General features: G+C 38.6%; 2 protein-coding genes across 12 annotated transcripts in view; both read right to left on the reverse strand.

Annotated features, from left to right (window-relative positions):
• The window catches only part of NEK10 (NIMA related kinase 10), a 266,215-nt gene extending 247,400 nt beyond the window's left edge, over positions 1 to 18,815 (reverse strand). For 2 of the 8 annotated variants that reach the window (XM_038002934.2, XM_038002933.2), the window contains exons 1-2: positions 17,356 to 18,814; positions 2,894 to 3,015 (exon numbers count right to left, since the gene is read on the reverse strand). The gene's annotated coding sequence lies outside the window, so the exon portion shown is untranslated. Of the gene's footprint in view, positions 1 to 2,893; positions 3,016 to 17,355 lie in introns of all 8 variants that reach the window. The other 6 variants (XM_038002935.2, XM_038002936.2, XM_073023648.1 and 3 more) reach the window with 4 other exon arrangements.
• Positions 18,816 to 21,283: 2,468 nt separating this feature from the next.
• SLC4A7 (solute carrier family 4 member 7) overlaps positions 21,284 to 27,974 on the reverse strand; it is a 105,036-nt gene continuing 98,345 nt past the window's right edge. For all 4 annotated transcript variants that reach the window (XM_038002942.2, XM_038002940.2, XM_008009315.3 and 1 more), the window contains 2 exons: positions 27,827 to 27,934; positions 21,284 to 25,424 (listed from right to left, as the gene is read on the reverse strand). In XM_038002942.2, the coding sequence (XP_037858870.1) occupies positions 25,343 to 25,424; positions 27,827 to 27,934 (190 nt within the window). In that variant the 3' untranslated portion in view covers positions 21,284 to 25,342. The remainder of the gene's footprint in view (positions 25,425 to 27,826; positions 27,935 to 27,974) is intronic.

A 27,974-nucleotide genomic window follows, 5' to 3' on the forward strand; every position in this document is an offset into this window, starting at 1 on the left:
TACCAATGGGCATGTCACTTCCACTGAATCTAGTGAAATTTAATTTTGTGAAATGCTCAAAGACAATTTAAGGATTTAAAAATGATTTTCCTATTATATTTGTCATATTTTTGACAAATAATTGGGCTACAATTAAGAGCCAGAGACCAAGTCTCTCAGCACAGGAGCACAACAATAAAAGGTCCAATATTAACACTTTAGGATTGCACCTAGGATATAACACCACCTCTTTCATTGAACAAATATTTATTGACCCTTTTCTATGCCCACTCTCAGACTGAAAACTGCTAAAAGGTTAAGGAAGCTATTACAGGTATGCGTTTCCAACACAAGCAAAAAAACAAACAAAAACCCACTCACAAACTTTGAAACATGTTTGTGAGGTGTTCAGGTAGAGATTTAGCATCTATTTTTACTCTAAAAGAAAGGAAGAGAAGGGAGAAGAGAGAGAAGGGGAGGTAAAAAGAATGGAGGATCTTAGTGTTTAAAAGCAAAAGACCCAAGTGTTTTTAATATGCAAATATAAAAATGTCCAGTAAGTTCTAAAATAAATGGAAATCCATTCAAAATAAATAGAATCTAACTTTACTCTTCCCTCAAAGACAGAAGAAAAACTCTACATAGCCACATTGTCCTGCTGTTGGCTTCAAATTCCTGCTCAAACTATAGCTACAGACTGTTTTAGAAGCAAAAATCGAAGCCACAATGACAAGCACGGGAGAGCCTATAGAAAAGCTCACAGGCTGCTTCTGCTAGAATGGGATCGCATTTACCACTATCAAACTCGCTCAACACCCTGTCTTAATCTCTTGCTTAATTTCCGTAATTGTATTGACCAAGTGTGTGAACAGGAAATAATGATCTAATCGTTATATCTGTTTGAGATCAGCACGTACTCTACGAGCTGGAAGGCTGAATATAGACGACTCTTTGGAAATCTTTCACTTAATTAAACAGTAAACAAATTCACCAGTATCAGCAAAAACAGACAATTGCCTTTAGGATAAAAAACAAAATCCTTTCCATTTAACGGCTGCTCAAATGGAGATATTCTGAAAAAAAAAAGCTTTGAGAAGTTGGGAATGCTTTAAAATATTTAACCTAATCCCATTTTAAATTAACAAAAATGATTACATTATACTAATGTCTATACTATAAAACAAAATGGGAGATGGGGGAAGGAAGGGCAGTTCATATGTTAAGTCAAGTTGCCCAAAGGCAGACAATGTATTAAGAAAGCATTCCCAATAGAGGTCAGGCAAGGGTGCTAACGCAAAAGCTCTCCGGAGGGTAGCTTCAGTCTAAGTCCATGGAGGAATGCTGCAGTGTAGATTAGTACTCAGAGTTGTCTAAACTGAGAGAAGTGAAAGCCTGGCTCTCATATTCCTGTAGCCTTCAGTCATAACTCCCCAGGCACTCCTCTCTTGTGGTAGTGACTCCAAGTCACTTAGAGGCAGTCCTCTAAAAAAGACATAGAGAATCTAGCTGTTAAAGCAGAACACTGACGCCAATACCTGGATACACAGTCCCAAGGAATGGGGGAGGCTCCGGGTAGAGTGCCCACATATATCCACTACAATCACCGACTGCATGTGGAAGAGCTGTGGATAATGAAGGTAAAGTATCTTTGCTATGGATACAAACTAAGCAGCGCCTACTGCATTAGTTTCCAACTACTGAGTTGAATTTCTCTCTTTCTTTGCTTGACCTCGCCAGATGTTGGTATGATCTCGTGTCCTAGCAGCTCAGTCCTTGGTCCTCTTCCCTTCTCTATCTGCCCCCTCTCCCAAGGATCTCTTGCAGTCCCATGGTTTTACATACCATCAGCAATTATAAATTTATATGTTCAGCCCCATTCTGACCTCCCAAATTCACAAAGTCACCATATGGATGCCTAATGAGCATCCCAAATTTCACATACCATAAACTTGACCCCCACCCCCAGTACCAAATGCCCCTAGTGCTCCCCATCTTGGTACCTGGTACCACACTGGCGCTCTAGACAAAAGTTCAGGGGACATTCTTGGCTCCTCTCTTTCCTCTACCTCCCATATTCAAGCCACCAGCAAAACTAGTTAGCTTTCCCTTCTTTCCACTCCTACTGCTATCACCCTACTCCAAGCCACCATCTTCTCTGCCTGGATGACTGCCACGACCCCCTCAACAGTCTCTCTGCTTCCACCCTTGCTCCTCTACATCCCCAGGGAACGCTTTAAAATGTAAATCAGACCACACCACTCTGTGGCTTACAACCTTCCTGTGGCCTGCTATTGGACTTGGCTTCCAACCATGACTTTCACTGCACTCAGCTTGCCTCCTCCCCTCTCCCTCTTGCTTCCTCCAGTTCAGCCATGTTGGCTTTCTAGAGAGAAACATGAACCCAAAAACATGCCAACTGCTATGGTTTGAATGTCTATCCTCTCCAAAATTCATGTTGAAATTTAATTGCCACTAAAACAGTATTAATTTAGAGGTAGGACCTTTGAGAGATAATTGAGTCATGACTCTGTCCTCATGAGTGAGTTTAGTGCATTTTACAAAGGGCTTTCAGGAATGAGTTCTCTCTCTTTGCTCTTCTGCCATGTAAGAAAAAGTATGACTCCCTTCCAGAGAAAGCAGTGTTCAAGGTGCCATATTGGAAGGAGGGACTGGACACTTACCAGACACCAAGCCTACTAGCACCTTGATCTTGGACTTCCCAGCCTCCAGAACTGTTCTTTATAAATTACCTAGTCTGCCAGGCATGATGGCTCACACCTGTATTCCTAACACCTTGGGAGGCTGAAGCAGGAGGATTGCTTGAAGGTCAAGAGTTTGAAACCACCCTGGACAACATACCAAGACTCCATCTCTACAAAAAACGTAAAAATAAGCCAAGTGTAGTGGTGTGTACCTGTAGTGCAAGCTTCAAGAAGCTGAGGCAGGAGGATTGCTTGAGCCCAGGATGTTGAGACTGCAGTGGGCCCTCATGGTGTTACTGCATTCCAGCCTGAGCAACAGCACAAGATCCTGTCTCTTAAAAAGAAACGAATAAATAAATACCCCAGTCTGTAGTATTCTATCATAGCAGCACAAAACAGACTAAGACCACTTGTACCCATGAACATGCCAACTATATTCTTGCCTTAAAGCCTTGGCACTTTCTGCCTGCTTGCTGTTCTTTTCCCATAATCTCACGCTGGCTTCTCCATATCCTTTGGGTTTCAGGTCAGATGCACTCTCCTAAGTGGGGGCTCCTCTGATGAATCTCTGCGACATATTCACCCCCACATACTCATACTTACCACAGCACCCTGTTTTCTTTCCTTCTGGAGTTCATCAACATTGGAAATCCTCTTGTCCGTTTATTGATTTCCTTGAACTAGCTTATAAGCCTCCTATGGCAGGGACTGTGTCTGTTTCATCCACAAATATGTCCCTGACACATAGAAGAGCACATAGTGCATGACACAGTGTAAGCATGGTATAAGCCCTCAAAAAATAGGTATCACAATCTGTAAGGAGTGATTTATTTTGTGGGTTATTTGCTTTTAACAGTTACTTATTTTAAGGTTTACAACCTCCTCTGACATCCCAAGTCTGGTGCTCCTTCTCGATGCCCCCAGAGCAGCCTATACTCCCCACATATGATTATTATTATTATGCAATAATCAGGAAATTCCAATATCAAATATATAGTTTGCTCTGGGAGGTTTTGATGTTACAATTGCCTAATTACCACAGAAGGCCAGGAATTGGGCTTCCATTATTCACCACAGAATGGCGAATGGTCGGCAAAAAATATTTATTGAATGCAATGCCTAATAAATGGATGAAAGGATAAAAGGATTATTTTTAAAGAAACCTGTGTCATTACTCTTTTAGGTCAACAAATCGCTCATAAAGCTCTTTTATAAATAAAATCAACTGATGAGCATTTGTGATGTTGTAATAATCCTGAGCACATTCAGGAATTATTCAGTCATTGGGGGAAACTTAAGAGTTCTATATAAGAAAATATTCATCGCTGTGCTTCTGAAACTATCTGTAATGAAGAATTCTTTTTAATTTCCAATCTTTTATGGACTGATACTTTTGGTTCAAATCCTGTTCAGTGAGACCATTCCACTGGTGATGTGCCCACGCTGTCATGGCAATACTGAAGTGCTGTAAATATTTCTAAATTCTTACTCTCAATTTCTGTCTCTATCTGCTCAAGGACCAGTAACACACCAGTCTGAATATCACCTTAATAGCACTGGTCTGGATTATGAAAGTCTATCTTTTTAAGTAACAAAACTGTTTTCACAGCAACCCTATATGAATCTCTAACTGAAAACCACAGTTCTAGGTACAGAGTCTGAGGAGACTAACCCAGGAATTGCCAATTCCTTGACAACCGGGAGAGGGCGAGAGTGAGGCTGGGAAAGGAGAACTGTGGCCAAGCAGTTAAAGCTCAAGGTGGACTCTCCACTTAAAACCAAAGCAATCTCATTTCTCTGGGGTTCTGCCTACAGCTTCATTAGAGAAAAGGATTCTATTGCTAAAAATAAAAATAGAAAACCACTGATTCTCTAACACTTATTTTACCAGTGAGATTAGGCCAAAAACGTTTGCTTTTTACAAAAACTTTTGGTCTTATCTGTAAAATAAGTGTTAGAGAATTTGCTACACAAACACTTGTACCTATATGGGTTTTTCTTCCATTCTAATGAGATGGTGGAAATTTAGTTTGTTATTTTTTTATATAGGGAGTAGTCACAGTAGTGAAAGATTATATATAAAAACCAAAGGCCTGCTACTTTAAAAACAGAAACTTTCAGTGTCTTTGCTTTTTTTTGTACACCTCAGTCATGGGACCTGAACACCATCTCAGATGGGAGAGAAGAGATCTTTCCAAACCTCAGGGGACAGCCCATGGGTTTGGTGCTTAGCCCTAGACAAGTACAGATATAATCACAGTTATGATTCATTGTTGAATTTTTAAATCCATTTTTTAAAAGAAAGGCTTACAAGTAACTTCTGTCCTCTATTGTTTGAAATTTGGGTTAATGCTAAAGAAGTCCCCAGAGATGCACCTCATTTGCTCATGATGTCTTGGTAACTGCTGAGTAAACACATTGACAGAGAAAGAAACACATGCCATGGCAAAATTACCTAACTGACTGTAATTAATTTAAATTGTGCAATATTAACCTACTAACTAAATAACATAGGGAGTATTTGTGATATGGCTTTCAGATCTCTACCCAGAAACCCGTTTCTATTCCATGGTTGCCTTAGCTACTCAAAAGATCCTCAGGTGGCCTCATCTTTACTAAATATAAAACAGAGTAATTTGAATCATTATGGTAAATCGCCCACAAATCCACAGATACCTTTTTTTTTCCTACTAATCGCTTACGTTTCATCTTTGTAAATACTCCATTTTATTTACTACAATTACTAATGGTTAAAAACAAAACTTACAAAGTAATAACAGGCCAGGGAGTGGTGGCTTATGCCTGTAATCCCAGCACTTTGGGAGGCCAAGGCAGGTAGATCACCCGAGGTCAGAAGTTCGAGACCAGCCTGACCAACATGGTGAAACCCCATCTCTACTAAAAACACAAAAATTAGCCAGGTGTGGTGGTGCACGCTTGTAGTCCCAGTTACTCAGGAGGCTGAGGGAGGAGAATCACTTGAACCCGGGAGGCAGAGGTTACAGTGAGCTGAGATCATGCCACTGCACTCCAGCCTGGGCAACGGAGTGAGACTCTGTCTCAAAAAAACAAACAAAAAAAATCAATCAATCAATCAAAAATAAAGTAATAACAGTGAAAATACATCAGACTAAAGTTAATTACCACTTTGGCTTGTCAGGTTTATTATTTTGAAAAAAGCACTAAAATAAACTGCAAGGAACCCTACCACAAAAGGAAGTTAGAACTTCCTGTACTGACAAGAAGTCTCTATTTCTTCTGACGAATAATGATTAACCTTTCATTTTAGATGACAAGTTACAGTTCTGTCTGTTTTCAAAGCGACATATTACAATACTTTAGAGAACTTTCAGCCCCGTAACTAACTAGAAGTACAAAATGGAAAACCATTTCTCTAATTCCTTTACTGTAGATATTTTTCTAAAAGTTCCTCTAATAGTGATTCTTTGAGAAAAGTAGTTAAAATAAGATAAAAATTCACATAGAGCAGCCAGAGATAAGACAAACATGTTAAAATGCACTGGTTAAATGTTTAGTTCTCAGTTTTGATGACTGTAACATGGCGATGGCAAATGTCAACATTAAGGGAAGCTGAGTGAAGGGTATACGGGAATTCTGTGCTGTTTTTGCAGTTTTTATGTTAAGTCTAAAATTATTTCAAAATACACACTTAAAATGTATTTACAACTTCAGCAGTTTATGTAGTTAAAGTGCTTTGAGAATAAATAAACAATTTTCTTTTTGCAAAGAATATTTGCACTAAATCTCACAAATATAGAGTGCTTGGACTTTTCAAATTATGTATGCTTTAGAACATTATAAATCCTCCACAGAAAATGTCAAGTTAAATTGGTCAAATTGCTGGAAAATAAACAAATACACACACATCTTCAAAATAAGGTGAGCAAAAAGTTGAGGAAATCCTGTAAGAAACATAACTTGCTAATACCCATTACAGTTTAGAAAGGACATCTGGTTCTCTAGTCTAAACTGTTGTCTTGATTTTATCCCTTATATTACATTGTTCTTGTTCTCCAATGGAAACTATATGTGGAGTTAGCAGAAAAGAGACAGCTATGACAAGAATAAACCTCAGAGAACATGCAGTACCAGGGTGTCTAATGCCATCCTGGCCCAAGAACAGAATGTAAATGAATGAAGACAGGTGTAGAGAGTGGTAGAGCTTTGGTCACACCTGAGAAGGCACCTTCTCCCAAGAGGGATTCAAAAGCACATTAAAAATGAAGCAAAACACGACAAGACACTGGCACAAGATAATAAAACAAATTTACAGGTCACTAGTTGCAGACCATAATTCAGCTCCCTTCTACTAGAGGAGGAAATGAAGACCCAGAGAGGAAAAATGTGTCAAAGGCCACACAGCATCTTTAGGAGTAGAAGGAGAACAAAGCCCACTTCACCTTCAGGATGTAAATCTTCATGGAAAACTCTAAGGCAGATGGGAAAAAGAGAACTTGTTGACATTGGCCCTTAGCCAAGGGCAGAGGGTGATATAATAACAACTGATGTTTGCATAACTTCACCTCCTGGACCCTGGGGTGCTTGCAAACATCCATTCATTCATCCTGGTCCACTCATGTGAAATATGTAGGTGTACTTTAATCATCATAGAGTGGTAAACAAAGACACAGTTGGTACAGAATCTCCAAGGGCAGGAGTGTGTCACCAGCTAAGGACAAGCATTATTATCATGGCCTTGCTCCTGAGTCAGTACACTTGCCACCTTCCTTGTGCAAAAAGTCAATACTTTAAGCACTTTTTGTAAACAAGCACCTGGGGATAAAAAGAACCAAGAATTCCAATAGTATTCTAACCCTTTCCCACTTAATCCTCCAAATAGTTACTGACCACCTGCTATGATGATGGACACTCCTTTAAGTGCTGACTTTAATTTTCCTCTGGCTAATACTGACCCAACTTGGTCTGAGTGCTGCTCCAAAATTAACTAGAATATGTGACAACAGATACCACTACAACCTCCCTATTTTCTGATTTATTCTCATTCCAACTCATATCTTTTATTGTAAAGGGAAATCTGCAGATATTAATGTAGATTCTATGGATCCCCTCCATTGTCATTGCATAATGGTATTTGTGGTATGCTGTGTCTGTGCCTTGCATAGCTGCTACAGCATCCAATTCTACTCATCATATAGTTTACAATGTGCCTGTGTTATAGCAAATGAACCTGAGACTCACATATTAAGTAGTGATATTGAAAAGAGGGAAAAAGGTCCAGATGATGTGAAGGAAGAATTTATATTAACCCATCAACAAACAAAAATAACTAAAGTAGCACACTAAATTTCTCTTTTCTCATTGACCCCAAATATAATAAGAGTATATTCTATTTCCTGATTTTGTGAGAAACAGAAAAGTGAGAATTATATTTATTCATTACTCCAAGAAATATTTATTGAGTCCCTAGTATATGCCAGGCACTGAGGATACAACACTGAATAAGACATGGTCCATAATGCCTTCTAATAAAATAGTTAACCAACATTGTAATAAGTGATAAAGTAAGTACAGATTCAACCCAAACCCCTAGAACTTTCAGAAGTGAAGACTGAATCAACAAATTGAGGTTCATATGTTCAGTGGTGCTCCAAAAACTAGAAGTACTTTCTGAGCTATAAAATAAAATTGAATTTCATCTAATAACATTTTATTTCAAGTGCATTTTATTATTTACTGTGCTCTGACTGTGCACAAGACCCTACTGGACACTACAAAAAAAAAAATCTCTTTACAATCCAATGTATGTGAGAAATCATAAATACGTCGGGTAAAGCATATGAAACTGCTGATAATGTCTCTTTGTAAAAGAAGACTTTTTTTAATGGTTCGGGCAAATACAATGGATTAAATAAGAACACTAGAAATGTCAAAAAGCAGAAAAAAAAACTGTTGGAATGAGATTATAAACTGAATGAAATCAGAGGAAAGATCATAGAAAGACTTTGTGAACTGCGAACTTGAAGAAGGTCCAGAAAGATGGGCAGGGGGTTGAACAATAGGCCTGGCCAGTGAGTACAGGGATGCAGGCAAGATCCTGAAAGTGGCTTGAGGAGACAGTGAGTAGATGAGTTGAGCTGGAGCTGGAGGATCTGGAAGAAGGCGAGTGTTGGGAAAAGGAGTGAGTGGCAGCCTCAGTCTGTAAGCCAACTTATGGAACTCCTAATGGCTAAGGAGTTTGGAAGCAATGCTATTCTCCTTGGAAGTGTAAAACATCTATATGCGGATCATTTAGTTTATCATCACATTCCATTCATCTTTGGCCAACTCTTTTGGATAAAGAGGAATTGACCTGAGGTAATGTCAGAGTGTTCATGGAATTCAAAGAACTGCATTAAGTAGCAGGAACACCAGAGGTAATTATATGAGGCAAGGAGAGTGCAAACATATTAGGTGGGCACAAAAGTAATTGCAGTTTTTAGAAATGGGGAAAGGATTCCCTATTTAATAAATGATGCTGGGAAAACTGGCTAGCCATCTGTCGAAAGCTGAAACTGGATCCCTTCCTTACACCTTATACAAAAATTAATTCAAGGTGGATTAAAGACTTAAATGTTAGACCTAAAATCATAAAAACCCTAGAAGAAAACCTAGGCAATACCATTCAGGAGATAGGCATGAGCAAGGACTTCATATCTAAAACACCAAAAGCAATGGCAACAAAAGCCAAAATTGACAAATGGGATCTAATTAAATGAAAGGGCTTCTGCACAGCAAAAGAAACTACCATCAGAGTGAACAGGCAACCTAGAGAATGGCAGAAAATTTTTGCAATCTATTCACCTGACAAAGGGCTAATATCCAGAACCTACAAAGAACTCAAACAAATTTACAAGAAAAAAACAACCCCACCAAAAAGTGGGCAAAGGATATAAACAGACACTTATCAAAAGAAGACATTTATGCAGGCAACAGACACATGAAAAAATGCTCATCATCACTCGCCATCAGAGAAATGCAAATCAAAACCACAATGAGATACCATCTCACACCAGTTAGAATGGCGATCATTAAAAAGTCAGGAAACAACAGGTGCTGGAGAGGATGTGGAGAAATAGAAACACTTTTACACTGTTGGTGGGACTGTAAACTAGTTCAACCACTGTGGAAGACAGTGTGGCGATTCCTCAAGGATCTAGAATTACAAATACCATTTGACCCAGCCATCCCATTACTGGGTATATACCCAAAGGATTATAAATTATGCTGCTGTAAAGACACATGCACACGTATGTTTATTGCAGCACTATTCACAATAGCATAGACTTGGAACCAACCCAAATGTCCATCAATCCACTGGATTAAATGTCCACTTAATCCAGTCTGCCCATCTACAGACTGGATTAAGAAAATGTGGCAGATATACACCATGGAATACTATGCAGCCATAAAAAAGGATGAGTTCATGCCCTTTGTAGGGGCATGGATGCAGCTGGAAACCATCACTCTCAGCAAACTATGGCAAGGACAAAAAACCAAACACCGCATGTTCTCACTCATAGGTGGGAATCGCACAATGAGATCACTTGGACACAGGAAGGAGAACATCACACACCGGGTCCTATTATGGGGAGGGGGTAGGAGGGAGGGATAGCATTAGGAGACATACCTAATGTAAATGATGAGTTAATGGGTGCAGCACACCAACATGGCCCATGTATACATATGTAACAAACCTGCACGTTGTGCACATGTACCCTAGAACTTAAAAAGTATAATAATAATTTTAAAAAATTGCCGTTTTTGCCATTACTTTCAATGGCAAAAACCGCAATTACTTTTGTGCCCACCTAACATTTTCATTCATCCTGTCTCAAATAAAACAGTCTCAAATAAAAGAGAGTCCTTTCGCATGGACTTCAGAAAAATGACACCTTCTGCTTCCTCACCCCCGTATCTGACATTTGGCTACTAAGTCCTATTTTTCTGTTAAATATGACACCTCTGTGTCCGCCCCCACTGTCAACGCCCTAGTCCAAGCTCACACTGGTGCCCACCGGAACCACACTATCACTTCCTAAATGATCTCCCAGCCTCCAATGTCTCCATGTCTCCCTCTCCCGAACTGCAACAAAAAACCTGTCTCCACACAGCGACAAGAGCACTCTTTTTATCGTACATATTTCACCAATTATGCCTTTACAGGCTTCCCATTTCTCCTGGGATAAAAAGAAAACTTAGCAAGTTCTGTGAGGTGCTGCATGCAATTGACGTCGCTGGCCCCCTAGCCAGCTGCCACTCACACTCGGTCCTGAACTGCCACCCCAGAGTTACTTCTGAATATCCCCAGGCCTTTACTCCTGGACTCAAGGGCTACGGTGGTATGGAGAGGCCCGGAAGTCTTATCCTTCATGTCTCAACTGAAGTATCCATTCTTTTTTTTTTTTTTTTTTTTTTTTTGAGACGGAGTCTCGCTCTGTCGCCCAGGCTGGAGTGCAGTGGCGCGATCTCAGCTCACTGCAAGCTCCGCCTCCCGGGTTCCCGCCATTCTCCTGCCTCAGCCTCCCGAGTAGCTGGGACTACAGGCGCCCGCCACTGCGCCCGGCTAGTTTTTTGCATTTGTTAGTAGAGACGGGGTTTCACCGTGTTAGCCGGGATGGTCTCCATCTCCTGACCTTGTGAACCGCTGGTCTCGGCCTCCCAAAGTGCTGGGATTACAGGCTTGAGCCACTGCGCCCAGCCTGAAGTATCCATTTTTTGGGCTGACCTCCTAGACAGGGTCACAACCCCGCCAAGCATTGCCTTGCAGCTTTTCACAAAGAGGCTGATTCAGGTAATAATTCAATAAATACATATGTCCATCTCCATTAGTTTACTGTAAACTAGTCAAGCATATGGAGGACAGCTTTTTGGCTCATTCCCAGTATCTAGCACATACTTTGTAGTTTACAACAAAAGAGGGATTCAATAAATAATTGCTGAATAAATCAATCAATGAACAAATTCCAAGTTAAATGTGATTGCGAAGCTCCAAATATAACTGGAATATCATGATGTAGATATGGAGAGTAAAGACAATGAAAAAGAACAGCAAATAAGTTTGCCCCAGCTGACTAGTATCCAGTGACTGCAGCATGTTGATTTGACAAAATATCTCTATAAATACAAGGAAGCCACAAAGAAAAGAATATAAAGTATTACATTGATGTTAAAGACGTACTCCTCAAGGATACACGAACAGGACAATAATGTTTCCTAAAGGAAAGATGAGTATTCACATTGTATCAAGTGTAGCATACACATGTGTATTATATGAATGCCACTGTCTCCACTGATGCAGGTTGACAAGTCTGGGAATGTGAATTCTCCTGGTTACACCACTGGAATATAGTCAAAAAGAATAACAGGGGTAGAGGAGGCTTGGTTTCCACTTGCCCACTGAGTGACCTCAAAAGTGTCACTGGATTTCTGTATTTTCTCATTGGCCGAAAAACAGAAATAACAACATGCCTATGACAAGGTGGCAGTCGGGACTAAATAAAATAGAGTGACATCCCTTTAGAACTGTCAACAACTAGAGAACTGTGTTACTGTTATGATAGCTGTGGTAAGTATCATCTTTTGTGTGTGTGTGTGGAGAGTGCGGTCTCACTGTGTCGCTCAGGCTGGTAATAATATTACTTCATTTGAAGAGCTTGTGTATTTACTTTATTTATTCATTTTTTGAGATGGAGTTTTACTCGTCACCCAGGCTGGAGTGCAGTGGCACGATCTCGGCTCACTGCAACCTCTGCCTCCCAGGTTCAAGCAATTCTCCTGCCTCAGCCTCCTGAGTGGTTGGAATTGCAGGTGCCCACCACCATGTCTGGCTAATTTTTATTTTTATTTATTTATTTATTTTTTCTGTGTTTTTAGTAGAGACGGGCTTTCACCATGTTGGCCAGGCTGGTCTCAAAGTCCTGACCTCAGATGATCCACCCTCCTCAGCCTCCCAAAGTGCTAGAATTACAGGTGTGAGCCACAGCACCTGGCTGTGTATTTATTTTAAATCATTCATCTATATTGATTTTGACTCATTAATGAAAAATACTAGAGATAAAATTAAAAATAGGGTTTAAATTCAATGTCATAAATGGTTTTCATTTTAATTTTTAAAAACCTAATAAGGGTTATTCTTACAAGCACATTAGTATATTCATTTAAACCTCAAAATAACCCTTTGAGGTAGTAATATATCTCCAACTTACAGATGAAGAAACTGAGGCACTAAAATGTCCAGTAACTTGGCCAAGATCTCATACCTAGTAATAACAACAGTCATAATAAAAGCAAACATTTACATGGTGGTGCTAGCACTGTTCTAAGTGCTTTCTATACATTACGTAACGTAATACTCCTAATGAGTCTATAAGGTAGCTACCCTTACAGTCCCTAATTTACACATGAAGGAAATGAGGCCCAGTGAGGTTCATCCATTTGCCAAGGTCCCACAGCTGGTAAGTGGCAGAGCAGAGATTTGAAGCCAGGCAGAACCCTTCCTGTTAACCTAATGCAGTACTAACTCTCATTTATTGGTGGCATTTATCCAGCTCTCTATTCACCTAAGTGAATTTTCTAGATAAATACTTATTTCTTTAATAAACAAATATTATTTTATTCATACTTTTCATATTAACAATTGCCTGTCTTTTACTAAATATACTAAATACTGTGCAACTTTTTCCTGATGGCCCAAGGTCAGTGTTATGGCTGCTGTGCTTTATCTGTCCTGCTTGTAGTTTTTACTTTAATTTTTACAGGAGTGCTTAGGTATCTTTTGTAGACATGAGCCAGTCCGTTGTCATTTTGTCACTGTGATTCTGCTGACTGCTTTGAAGCTAGAATCTGTGTCTATCGTAACTATTTCTAATATAAGATTTAATAAGCTTTGAATTGATGCCAACTCTATGGACTTAAGCCCATGACTTTCATTATGACCATGCAGATTTTAGCTGAGATGAGGGGAGTCTGACCTATAGATAAGTATAAGGAATTATTTTACCAAATGGAAAACTATATATGTTATCCAGTGTGCATATTCCTCTTTTTTTGTTGTTTTGTTTTTTTTTTTGTTTGTTTGTTTGTTTTTGTTTTTGATTTTGAGATGGAGTCTCACTCTGTGCCCAGGCTGGAGTGCAGTGGTGCCATCTCGGCTCACTGCAACCTCCGCCTCCCGGGTTCAAGTGATTCTCCTGCCTCAGCCTCCAGAGTAGCTTGGGATTACCAGCACACGTCACCACACCCAGCTAATTTTTATATTTTTAGTAGAGACAGGGTTTCACCATGTTGGCCAGGCTGGTCTCGAACTCCTGACCTCAAGTGATCCTCCCACCTTGACCTCCCAAAGTGCTGGGATTACAGGTGTGAGCCATCGTGCCTGGCCATTCCTGTTTCTGAAATCATGATACATATCAGGCATATACATGAGTTTGTTTAAAGTTCACTTTCATCTAGAAGATGAAATCTTTCAAAATGTAAGACTTATTCCCAAATCCAAGTCATACACACTATCCACAAGCTGATTATTTCTATTCCCTCATCCTGCTTTACTTATTTCTCTCCTCGTATTGTGTTCCAAATAGAGCATAATACAAATAAATAACATTTACATGGCAGTTCCTGCATAACAACCATTGTTCTAAGAAATTTTTCCATATTAATTCATGTAATGTTCACAACCACCTCATTTTACAGATGAAGAAACTGAGGTGCAGAAAGATTAAGTAACTTGCCAATCCCATATCTAGAATTTGGGGAGCTAGGATTAGAACCCAAGCAGTTTGACTCGAGAATCTGTGTTCTGTGAACTCTGCTCTACTGTGCCCTGAGAACTGTCCTAAGAGAATAGTGCCTTTGTTTTGTTCACTGCTGAAGGCCCAGGTGTTCAACAAATATTTGTTGACTGTCTGGATGAACTTCCAGCTTCTCTCTGCCTATCCAAGTGCTCAACCCAGTTCATTCTGACTTCAGCCTCAAAGCTTGACTGGCTCTGACAGGCAGAGTAACATTCCAGGCCCTTCTTCCACCTCCTGAAGACTTTATTGGTTGCACTGTCTTTTGGCTCACCCTCACTGGGCATGGAGCCCCAAACCCTTTAGATGGTCAATAAATACTCTCTGAATGATTGAGACTCTGAGCTGTATCAGGCTGTCACCAAACACAAAAGTTTGTGATCAAGTACTGTAACAACAGGATGGTGTCCTAGAAATTGCACTTGACTGAATCAAAAGATTGATTTTTACCTTTTGTGACCTGACCATGCCAATTTCACAACTCTAGCCTTCGGTGTTTTTTCTTTTGTTTTTTGTTTTTTGTTTTTTTTTTTTGAGACAGAGTTTCACTCTTGTTGCCAAGGCTGTAGAGCAGTGTGGCATCATCTTGGCTCACTGCAACCTCTGTCTCCCAGTTCAAGGGATTCTCCTGCTTCAGCCTCCCAAGTAGTGGGGATTATAGGCTTGCGCCACCACACCCAGCTAATTTTGTATTTTTTGTAGAGATGGGGTTTCACCATGTTGGCCAAGCTGATCTTGAACTCCTGACCTCAGGTGATCCACCCACCTCGTCCTCCCAAACTGCTGGAATTACAGGCATGAGCCACCGTGCCTGGCCCAGTGTGTTCATCTTTAAGCTTGAAAGCTTACTATATATAAAGCACTATGCCTTTGGTATGAATTATGTACATATAATCTTTAAAACAATCCTATGAGCTAGGTGCTATTATATGCCCATTGTGCAGATAAAGAATCTGACTAGAGACTAAGTAATTTGTTATGTATTACACAACTAAAATGCTAGAGCTAGGATTCAAACCTATGTATGTATGACTCCAAAGCTTAGCTCTTGCAAACCATGCTATACTGTCTCTCTCTCTCTTTACCATTTTAAGCTTATGACATATAATAACAGCTACCGTGATAATGATTATGGCTTGAACCATAAACTGTGAATTGAAGTAGTTTCCAATTACTGACGGTCTTGAAATTAAAGTAAAACCTGTAAATTCAACATTTACCTTTTATAACCAAAAGCTTCATTGGCTATTTCTGACTTTTCTGGAAGAAATAAAGATACCATGGCAAACAGTAACTTCTCATTTTAGAGATTCAACCAGTTAACAAGTATTTGTTGAACACCTGTTATGATGTCTTGTACTGGGCTAAATGCTGGATATATATAACAATAGTGACTGAGACAAAGATGGCCTCTGCCATCACAGAGGCAGTCTAGAGAAAGAAACAGTAATCAAGCAACATACAGAAAATTATTGGGGAGTGAGAGCAGGAGTGTGGGGGTGCAAAAAGGAGAGTCCATTCCTGGCAGTGTGAGCGACAGGTGAGATAACTACACACAGGAGAGAACGCGACATATTCTAGGAACAATCAAGATGGAACTGCTGATAGAAGGCCTAACTAAAGATTGGATTAGGGTAATGGGGAATCATTGCAGGTCTTTAGGTAGGGAAGAGAAATGCCCTTATGTGTGTTGTAAAAAGATCAGTTTAGCCGGGCGCAATGGCTCACGCCTGTAATTCCAGCACTTTGGGAGGCTGAGGCGGGCAGATCACCTGAGATCAGGAGTTCAAGACCAGCCTGGCCAACATGGTGAAACCCCTTCTCTACTAAAAATACAAAAATTAGCCAGGCGAAGTGGCTTGCGCCTGTAATCCCAGCTACTCTGGAGGCTGAGGCATGAGAATTGGTTGAACCCGGTAGGCGGAGGTTGCAGTGAGCTGAGATCGCTCCACTGCACTCCAGTCTGGCAACAGAGCAAGACTCCTTCTCAACGAAAAAAAAAAAATCAGTTTAACAATGGTGGGAAAAAAGTGAATTGGACAGATAGGGCCAGACTAGAATCAAAGAAGCCAGATGGATGTTGAATTTAACCAAGAGATGGTGGAAATTGAGACAGTAAGAACAGAGATGGTAATGTGGGAATTGATTCAACATCTATTGAGAAGGGATAGTCTTGATAATTGATAGAGATGCAGAGGAAGCAGCAGCAACTGTCATGGATGTTGTCTAGAGTGTAGGTTTTGAAAACTGAATGGATAGTGGAATCCAAGAGCAGTAGCAGGCGTGCGGAAGATGGCGTTCAGGGTTGCACATGTGTGGCATTAACTTGGCAGCTGGATTTTGGCGTCTGACGCTTAGTAGAGCAGGCTAGGTTCCAGGTGAAGGCTTTCTAACCATCATCAGATACATGGTGCCTGAGGCGAGGAAGTGGAAGGGCTCACCGAAGTGGAGCAGAAAAGCAAAGGGGCAAAGTCAAAGCAGCATCCTGTAAGGAGAAGGCAGAAAAGCGACGCTCATAGAGATGAAGAATGAACCTCCAGAGGCGTCGGAGCAGATTGGAAGAGACACATTCAGGCTCCATTTAACCAGAATAATTCCGTTATCAAAATGGAAGCGCCAAGAAGCATCGTTGATGGCGCTTTGCCACCATCCATCCGTCCAACACAACACCTGCTTCGAAAAGACTGCCTCACGTAGTGACTCACTTACCCACCACAGCCGCATTCTCTACCCCTGCCTCTTGTCTAGTGAAGCTGGCTCCCGAGGCTTCGGGGCCGCTCCACAGGGACCTGAGGACGTCTCCCCGGAGACCCTGACTCAAGCTGCGCGCCGGCACAGCCGGGCAGCGGCTCCCGCCTACTCACCGCACCGGAGGGACGGTCCCTCCTTCAGGCCAATCTCCTTCTCATTGTCCCTGCTGCTGTCACCTGCTGCTGCAGACCAGGGGTCCCGTCCAGTCTTAGCCCGTCCCGTCCTCCCCGCAGCCTACTCGCGGTCCCCTCAACCTCGAGTACACCGCGGCCAGCAGCGCCGTTGGTTTTCCAATCAAATCCTCCTCCAGGCCACCAACCGGCGCTGGTCAGGCCAATGCCGACAATTCTTCCTCCGCCTCCTGGGGCCCCTCAGCCAATCGGGAGCAGCCATGCTGCGCAGTGCAGAGCGCCATAGCGACGGATGACGCCTGCCAGGGAATCGCCGTAGCAACCAGAGACGCGCTAGGTCCACCACCAAGCTTGCAAGCAGAAGAGGAGGCAAGTGATGCTGAAGGCTGTGCTGCAGCCACTTCACTGGAACCTAGAGCTACCTGTGAACAGGTCTCCTAAACGTTGAAGATTTTTCTGGATTTAGGGTGTCTAACCTTTGATGGGAAAGGGCAGCTTCATCTTGGAGTGTTTAACTTTCAAGAACCGCTATGGGCTAAAAATCAATTCTTTAAAAGCAAAGATTTAATCTGATAAGGAATCAATGCAGCATGCTAAATATCTTTCATGTGGTGTGAAAATGTCTTCAGTTACTCAAGCCACAGGCAATGAGAATATGGTGCCATAGCACCATATTTTTCACAAAAATAAGAGTGATCTGGGATTCAAGAAACCTGTATGGTACAACTATTGTCAGTTCGTTTTGTGGCCTTGGGCAAGTCACTCCACCTTTTGTGAAAGTCTGAAGCGTCTTTAAAATTTCTGAACTGCATTAGATAACGCTTTAAAAATATACCTGACATTCTGTAACTTTAAATACATGAAAAATGTCAATTTATTGACTGCTCAATTTTGTGCTGGGCATGATTTCAAATTCTTTCCTTATTTCACTTAGTTATAAAACGGAGGCACAAGAAGTTTCCTAAGTAGTCCAGTACGGCAGAGCTAGTAAGTGATGTGAGTCACGGTAACATCTACTTGAGTCTGGTCTTAATCACGATGATGTTCCCTTGACGATTTCTTCGAGTTCTGGGCCCTATTCAACCTCATCTTAATATCACTAAACACTCATGAGTGTGTCAACACTGGTGATTACATCTTCCCAAACTGGATTTTAAATGAATACAGTGAAACCTAACGTTTTTCAGGTTTGGATAGTAAGTAGGCACATTGGGGTAACAATACTTAGGCTTCCATAATTGAAAGCATTTTTTAAAATGAAGATGGCCCTATTTTGGAAATGCAGAAAGGCGAGATGAAAGCCAAACTCCAGTGAGTATAGCAGAACTAATTAAACTTCGGAGAACATAAAACCAACAAGATTTTTTTTTATATGTAAGTTCTAGGGTACATATGCACAACGTGCAGGTTACATATGTATACATGTGCCATGTTGGTGTGCTGCACCCATTAACTCGTCACATTTACATTAGGTGTATCTCTCTCCTAATGCTATCCCTCCCCCTTGCTCCCACCCCATGACAGGCCCTGGTGTGTGATGTTCCCCTTCCTGTGTCCTAGTGTTCTCATTGTTCAATTCCCACCTATGAGTTAGAACATGTGGTGTTTGGTTTTTTGTCCTTGCCATAGTTTGCTGAGAACGATGGTTTCCAGCTTCATCCATGTCCCTACAAAGGACATGAACTCATCCTTTTTTATGGTTGCATAGTATTCCATGGTGTATATGTGCCACATTTTCTTAATCCAGTCTATCATTGATGGACATTAAAACCATCAAGATTAATGTTCCAATAAAACAAAACAAGGTGACAGGGGCAGGAAGACCGATGCTGAGTAGAAAAAGTATTCTATACACACATTCTACATATTAAGTAGTCAGCCTGGCTTGGTGGCTCGTATCTGTAATCCCAGTACTTTGGGAGGCCGAGGCAGGAGGATCACTTGAGGTGAGGAGTTTGAGACCAGCCTGGCCATCATGGCCAAACCATCTCTGCTAAAAACAGAAAAATCAGCGGGCATGGTGGCACATGCTAGTGCCTGTTACTCAGGAGGCTGAGGCACGAGAATTACTTGAACCCAGGAAGCGGAGGTGCAGTGAGCCAAGATCGCACCACTGCACTCCAGCTAGCCAGACAGAGCCAGACTCTATCTCAAAAAATAAATATTAAGCAGTGAGACATGACTCCACTGAACTTCTCATGTTCACCAGAATACCAATTGTGCTTCCCATCTTTCCACTACTCAGTGAAATTAAAGCCTTAAACTAATGTTTTAGCCATCCCAGAATATTCCCGAACTTCCCTGAAAGCTGCAGAGATTAAGAGGCAAGAATGACACTGCCTCTAAGACACGTACACTATCATCTCAAATGTTAAGGGTCCCTCTGTAACATGATAAAAAATAAAATCCCACAAGAGATCTTGCCCCAAGCTTATAGCTTATATAACAAGGCTCAAAACTATGAAAACATCTTTTTCTAAGGCCTTTTTTAAAATGAAATGCAAAACATAAATTATACAGTTCAAAAGTAAAACAGCATAATGTCTTAACTACAGCATAAAAGTAACAAATCTGCATGTAAGTAGATATTCAGGATCAGCTCATCAAGAAGATAAAATCACTTCCCAAAATTTATAAAAAGACTTCAGCCCAATGGTCTAGAATAAGAAAAGGCTATTTACACAAACACCCCCCACACACACACACAAACACAAATCTAAGTGGAGGAATGAGAATGATCGTGTAGACTGAAAGCAGAAGGCTGAGTACAATTTGAAGTAAAGGCAGAACTTAAATTGGGCTTTGAAAGAAAAGCAGAGAAGCAGAAAGGAAGGTCTACTAAACAACAGAAATGTTTTCATTAAAAGCATAGAGATAGGAATGTGTGGGTCCACCATGAAAAGAACTGATACTTAAGAGATCAGATATGCCTTTATTGGCCAGATCAAAGAGAGTTACTCTTTTCCTCTCTCCTCCTACAGAGTCTCAAAGGTCTGTAGCTAGAAATTATAAATTGACAAAAAAAAATTCCCTAAAATAAATGTAAACTAAATTTTCAAATGAAATTTCCAAAAACATAAGTGTCTATCCCCATCTTATTCCAAAGGGTATCAAACTCATGGTGAGGTTATCAGAAGTTTTTCAGTGCAGAAAACACAAAAGGAAAGTGTTCCACACATGCCAAATGAGAAACAAACCAAGACCTGTAATTTTCTGTTAAGGAAAATACTTCATAATAAAGTTAGTCACTAAAAACAAAGAAAGAGGCCGGGTTCATGCCTGTAAACCCAGCACTTTGGGAGGCCAAGGCAGGCAGATCATGAGGTCAGGAGATCAAGAGACCATCCTGGCTAACACAGTGAAACCCCGTCTCTACTAAAAAAAATACAAAAAATTAGCCGGGTGTGGTAGCGGATGCCTGTAGTCCCAGGCTACTCGGGAGGCTGAGGGAGGAGAATGGTGTGAACCCGAGCCAGAGCTTGCAGTGAGCTGAGATTGGGCCACTGCACTCCAGCCTGGGTGACAGAGCCAGAACCCGTCTCAAAAAAAAAAAAAAGGAGAGAGAGAAAGAAAGAAAAGCCCTGGAGAGTTCAGTATTATAATGAAAATCATTACACATCACACAGCAAGATTTCTAAAATCAAGGGGGAATAAATGGATTAGCCTTTTCTTAGAGAGCTTTAATTTCAATTATTTCTTAACCAGCAAACGCTGTTTGTTGTGAAACAAACACTGTTTTATTTTTTTCGCAACGTTTCCTGTTTTCTCTCTCCTACCGAAGCCTAGGAATATTAGGAGGCCAGAAACAGACATCACTCGTTTACCTTCCTCTCCTATCCCATCTCAAGCTGAGACAGAGATGTGGTTCTCCTAATAATCAGAATACAAAGTAAAGACAATAGCCAACAACTAATTAAGTAGATTTTTATTGCTCAATCAACTTCAGTAACATCTCCAAAAAAATAGTTTTCATCTAACAATTATGAAACAAATTTGAAAGGCAGGATCATTCACAATATAGACCTGGTAGAGGCTTATACTTCATATAAATGAAAAAATATCAGTTCTACAATTTAAATGTTTACTTTGGATTTTCTTATAGAAGAAAATATCATTGTAATTATAAAAGCCATAAAAATTGGAACTGTACTGTGAAATTACATCAAGGTATCAAATTTTATATAAATGAACAATAAAATTCAATTTTTCTTTATTTAAACATAGTAAACATTGGAAGACAATCTCCCCCATGGGGGAAAAAAAAAAAAAAAAAACCTTGAATAATAAAGCAACAAAAAAAAGCCACAACACAAAAACTAATCAGTGTGCAAAAATCTGATTTAAAAAAAACAAAAAAACAAAAAACCTGGGGTTTAACAATTACTCTAAGTCAAATGTTGAAGTCAGTATGTGCTAATTAAATTTCATTTTAAAAATGATCTTTGGATGATTACATTTCCAACTATGTTTTCCTATAATTGACACTTAATGTTACTTTTTGAAAAGTCAGAAAAGAAACCAATTTATATTAAGATGGCCAAATTTTGCAATTTGAACACTATTTTAAACTTTGAACGTCCCTAAAGTCTTTAAATTTACTTTCTAAAATAAATAATTGTTGGAATAAACCAAAAGACATTTCACATATTTGCACTGCATATGATAAAAATGATGCGATCTACATAAATAAATTTAAAACATTAAGTTATTTCATATAAACATTTTTAATTACAATGTTATATCAATGGCTTACACAGTTGAAATCTGAGCACTTTAAAACAGGATTCACACTTAGTTAAACTGCTGAGCACATTTATAGAACTGATGTACATCATATAATCCTTTAAACAGCAAACTCTGGTGTTATACCTCAGTTTCAGAAAGCATTTTTCTTTCAACAGAATTTTGAACCTGCCTTTGTGAAAGAAAACAATTAGAAAGCTATTATACCCACACAGAAAATTTAAGTATGCGGAAGAAATAAACTTTTTTGGATGAAGAAAACAAGTTGATTTTGAGTGGTAAACAAATCTGGTTTACAAATACATGCATTAGCACATAAAATATTTTGTCCTAGACATCTTTACAGAAGACTTGGCAAATATGAACAATGGTATGCCACAGCTTTTTAAAATGACGTTTAACAGATATAAGATCAGAATCATTCACATTCACACAAACACACACACACTTTAGAAAGACTGTGTGCTTCGCTTCAGCATATTTAATATCACTAAAGAATATAAAGAATCATCCTTTTATCATAAGGAATTTATGTCATTGTTTTCTCAAAAGCTGCTATTTTAGATTGAAACAGCATTCAGAAAAAAGTACATTTCAGATGGTCAGCATTAGGATTTACTACAGACTTTGTAAACAGGTATCTATAAATAAATAAAACTAGGGTGGAGAAAAGAATATCCTGAGGTGGCTCTGTGGCCAGGGTATTCAGTAGCACTAAGCTCCATTCTGGAAATCAAGGCAGCTAAAGAAAAGTGCAGGGCTGAATTTATTTTGTAAATGGAATATGTACAGGTTTAATTATTTTGCACCTTGAGGTAAATCAGTACACAGCAACTACTACTGCTTATACACACTTATTTAAGGCAACTTTATTTAAAAATCAATATATGTAGTAAATTATATCTGTCACTGTCTCAATGAATGTTATCTATGATTATTTTTCAAAAACAGTGGAAGAAATATAATCACTTAAAATAAGCAGTTAATTACTTAAACATGAGTTACCTTTGCTCTTAAACGGAGTAGTCAGATCATTTTGTCAGTCAAGTAGTCAAAAGAAAGCAGAAACCAGTAAAATTAGAAGCACTGTGAAAACATTTTGAGTGCAAAGTATTTTGCAAGTGACGGTTTTTCTGGCACTGGATACTTACTATACATAATTAAATAAAATCACAGAAACACTATGATCCCAGGTAGTTTTCAGTTTTAAAATGTCTTCCTGTAAAGTAAGTACAGTTGTTACCCCCGATGTCCAGACACAAGGAAATGATGTGAGGAAATCCTCTTGTTCAGGTACATCAGGGGAGTTTTAAAAATAGCAGCAAATACTGGGGTCTTTGGAAATAATTATGCTGCTACAAATGAAAAGGAATCATTACAATGGAAGCTCATAAACAATAATAAGCACCGTAGGTAATACTCTATCAATTGCCAATAGAGTTTAACTCTTTTTAGGCAGTACCAAATGATGACAGCTATATATTTTCTAAAGAAAAGCAGCTACATTTCCAACCTCTCATCCAAGGCAGAAGTTGAATCCATCATTTTAACTAGACTCTTACAATATGGTCTTAGAGGAGGACATTACCTTAGTTAATAAATAGTTTATAATGAATTTAAAACACCAGACTTGCTAAAATTTCAGCTTTTGGCATTCCTCATGATCCTTTATTAGATTAATTATGTATACTTTTATAATTTAATTATATGGTTAAAGGGCATTGGAATTTCATTAAAATTTTCATCCTAATAGTCATGTCACCATTTTTGATATTTCTGTGGCTTCTCAATACTCATTTGATTTTTGTAAATTATTCTCTTGTCAAATCAGTTTCACAACCCCATTCATCCAGTCCTACAGGCTTAACAACATTTATTTATTTCACGTGGAGCTAAAAGTATATAAAAGATGACTAACAAGATTTGTTAGACTTTAAAAAGCTCAGAAAAGCAAAAACTAACAAATACACAAAATAAAAATGCCATTAATCTGAGCTACATATAAAATGTCTAATTTCCTTTTAAAATATAAATATGGCAGTGCTTTATATCAAAGATGTAAAATCTATCAATTGCTTTAAGATAATAAACATAAATGCAAGTGAGCACCAACTATTTACATTAACAATTTACTCTATTTGTTACTTTTCCAAATGTTTATATAATATTTAAGCATCATATCAAAATAAATATTTTAAAATAAAATCACAGGTAACAAGCTATTAAATGTAATCTACAAAAGAGTAACATAAAGAGAAAATGAAAGGTAATTCTTAATAAAGTAATACTGATCACAGACCCATCTGAGATAATTCTGACTCCTGATTATTTACGCCCACTACTTATAAGGAATAGTCAATAACTTGAACCTGATGGAAACTAAACCATTTTAAGCCAAAGAGAGACAAGGCAGAGAACAGAGTGGGAATAATAGGATTTAAAAGAGTATAAGGATTCAGAAAAAAAAATTCTACAAAGGCTTCAAAATCTATTGCAAACTGGCATTGTATAACTTTTTAAATTCATGAAGTTATAAATGGTATGGGTGCTTAATTATCAAATCACCTGCAATTGTACTTGTCCGTCACAATGGATACCCAGATATGAAGGTTTTGAGATTAAAAAAAATTTAAACATAAAAGTTAAAAACTATCCTTATTAAAGTTTCCATTGTTCTATATTCATCTCTATGGCTAAGAAAATGCCAGTTAGTGAAACATGATGGACATCTACAGAAATGAAACACAGACAGAGAAGCCCTGAAATGTTTCCACTTTTCCCACAGCACTGGTATAGACTCCCTATTCTTCCCATAAAGCACTAACAAAAGTGAAATAACACGTGAAAATTTCGAGAAACACATAAAAATTATAAACATAAACAAAGTATCACTTAAGGTTTTTATGAATTGCCATTGATGAACAAAGAGATTTAAGAAAAGCAGACTGAAAGCATTTCTCTGCATCCTTCTATTGCAAAACAGAATTTTTTTTTTTCTAACAGAATAAATATTTGAATAGTTAAGAACCATGTACCTCACTTCAAAGAGAGCATTTCATTATACACATAGTCTCCACGGTGCTCATTACAAACTCCAGACACTACTTTTAAAAACTCAGTAGTCACACATAAACAGCATGACATACAATATTCTTATATATAGTGACATGATACGCACACCTTACATATGTATATATCTATATGTATAATGCCTCTTGGTTCAGTTCTATAATGAAGTTTCAGCATCCACATATTTCTTTCTTGGTTCATCTTCAAAACTTATTTTCACACTCACAGGTTTATCAGGACTATTTAAAACAAAGAATGAAAATAAATAATTTTTAAACATAAATATTCAATTCTAAACATGGCTGAGAATGAGTATATTAAACCTTCTGAGATTACTATTAACACTACAAACTTATGACTTGCTAATATAATTTTACCTTTTTCTAAATCAATAAAGTGGAAAGGCAAATATTAAAAATTGTTTTTAAAAATTACAAATATTAAAAATTCTGTTTGCAATTTAAATTCATATTCTTCTTACAACTAAAGAGGGGGTCCTTAAAATAGGGCAGTATATGGTCAGAATCTGTTGGATTACTTTTATTTAATATATGAAGAGTTATAGCATGAGACTTTTATTTTACTGAAAAATCTATTAATATATGAATCTTTGTTAATAGATAGGTATCAAATAATTTCCAAGGTTATAAATTTATAAAACTTCTCACTCCAAATTTGATTCATAAATACAAAACCAATATATCTATTATATATATTCTATATACATATTGGTTCTGTATTTATGAATTTTATTTATCAATATGTATTCTATATATGTAGAACAAATATTTGAAAAAAATATATATATTTTTTTGAGAGACAGAGTTTTGTTCTTGTTGCCCAGGATGGAATGCAATGGCACAATCTCAGCTCACTGCAACCTCTGCCCCCCAGGTTCAAGTGATTCTCCTGCCTCAGCCTCCCAAGTAGCTGGGATTACAGGCATGTGCCACCACGCCCAGCTAATTTTTGTAGTTTTAGTAGAGACAGGGTTTCGCCATGTTGGTCAGGCTGGTCTCGAACTCCTGACCTCAAATCATCCGCCCACCTTGGCCTCCCAAAGTGTTGGGATTACAGGCCTGAGCCACTGCACCTGGGCAACCTATTCTATATTTTCAAGTTAGTATCACACAGTGACTCCATGTACATGGATTTAATTGATTAATTGTAACATATGAATACCTGGGTTCTGGAAAAGGTTTTCAGAAAGTGTAAAAACACACTATGGTTTGCTGTCTTCTCTAGACAAACTGAAGAAAAGACCCCCTTCCCCAAGCATTTTCCTGTTAAACAACATAGCCAAGACATTCTCTTTCTTCCTATGTGATTCTGAAGTGCAAGGCAACCCAAACAAAAGGTAAAAGCATAAAACCTGTTAGTTATTATTGTAAGGCCTTTATTTTTTATGATAATTATACTAACAGGGCCAGGGGTGCTGACACTGTGTGAACAATTACTAATAGTAAAAAGAATATTTAGAAAAATTCTGGTTGTACTGAATGATCCAAAATTACAAAGAGTTTAACTTTAAAACTTTTTAAGTTAAAGACAGAAGAAAGGAAACAGCCAGCTGAGAAATCAGAACTCAGATGACAGAAGAGAAAAACATATGATATAAAGTAGGAAAAAGGTTCTAAAAGAGGGTAGCGAAACAATGACAAAAAGCTGATCACTTATTGTCAGAAGACAGAGCTAAGACAGCAAGTGAAGCAAAACAGCTACGTGACTGAATGCCTAGAAAAGTTTTCATCTGATGCCCAAGCAGAATATACAGACACCCAACATAGCATCTCGCACAAACTGTACATAAAAAGAAGTATTTGCTGAGTATGAATGACTGAGTACCCTATAAGACAGTAACTCATTTCTCCAGAGGCTTAAGGGATTAAAGTACTGATGATTACCAAACAGAATCCCTGAGGGCTTAGTTCTTGAAGTGAGAACAAAAGAAAGAAAATAGGTTATATAACAAGAAATGTAAGAAAGAGGTTACATAATACTTTCAATACATGGTCCACTGTAAAAATGAATGGTCTTTACATCAATGGATTCGATTTCTTCCAAATATCTCCAAGCAACATGCTTACCTCACCTGAACAAATGGCATACTAAACCAAAACACAAGACAGGAAACAACTTGTGTTTCTCTTTTCTTAGATCATCAGAAAGCATGATTGAAATAGTATTCAATTATAGTAGCTAATCCCTAATAGTTATCTTTATATGGTTTCTGATCTTTTTTATGTTCACTCCATACTGCTATATGAAATTTATTTTTATTATAAAATAGCTCGAATTATTATTATTACTATTTTTGAGACAGAGTTTCACTCTTGTCCTCCAGGTTGGAGTGCATTGGCACAATCTCGGATCACTGCAAGTGACCTCAGATGATCCTGACCTCAGACGATCTGCCCACTTCAGTCTCCCAAAGTGCTGGGATTACAGGTGTGAGCCACTGCACCTGACTCAAATTCTTTTTTAAAATAGGTAACTATATAAAAGACAAAAACATAATCATTATTTATACCTTATTCCAAGTATACATTAAAATGATGGATGAAAGGAAGAAAGAAATGAAGCTATCATAAGTAAATGAAAATTGGCTACAGTTAGAAAACACATAAACAGTTATAACTACCTCATATTAGATCTGGTTACTTTGGCATTCTCAGTATTCATGGAAAGTGCCTTCCACTGTGCAGTTTTGGCCATTTCATCTGATATGTTAACAACTGAGGGATCAACACTGAAGAACAAATACACTTTTTGGTTAGTATTCAGTACTT

Source organism: Chlorocebus sabaeus, chromosome 15 (genome assembly GCF_047675955.1).
Source record: "Chlorocebus sabaeus isolate Y175 chromosome 15, mChlSab1.0.hap1, whole genome shotgun sequence".
Classification (NCBI taxonomy): Eukaryota; Metazoa; Chordata; class Mammalia; order Primates; family Cercopithecidae; genus Chlorocebus; species Chlorocebus sabaeus.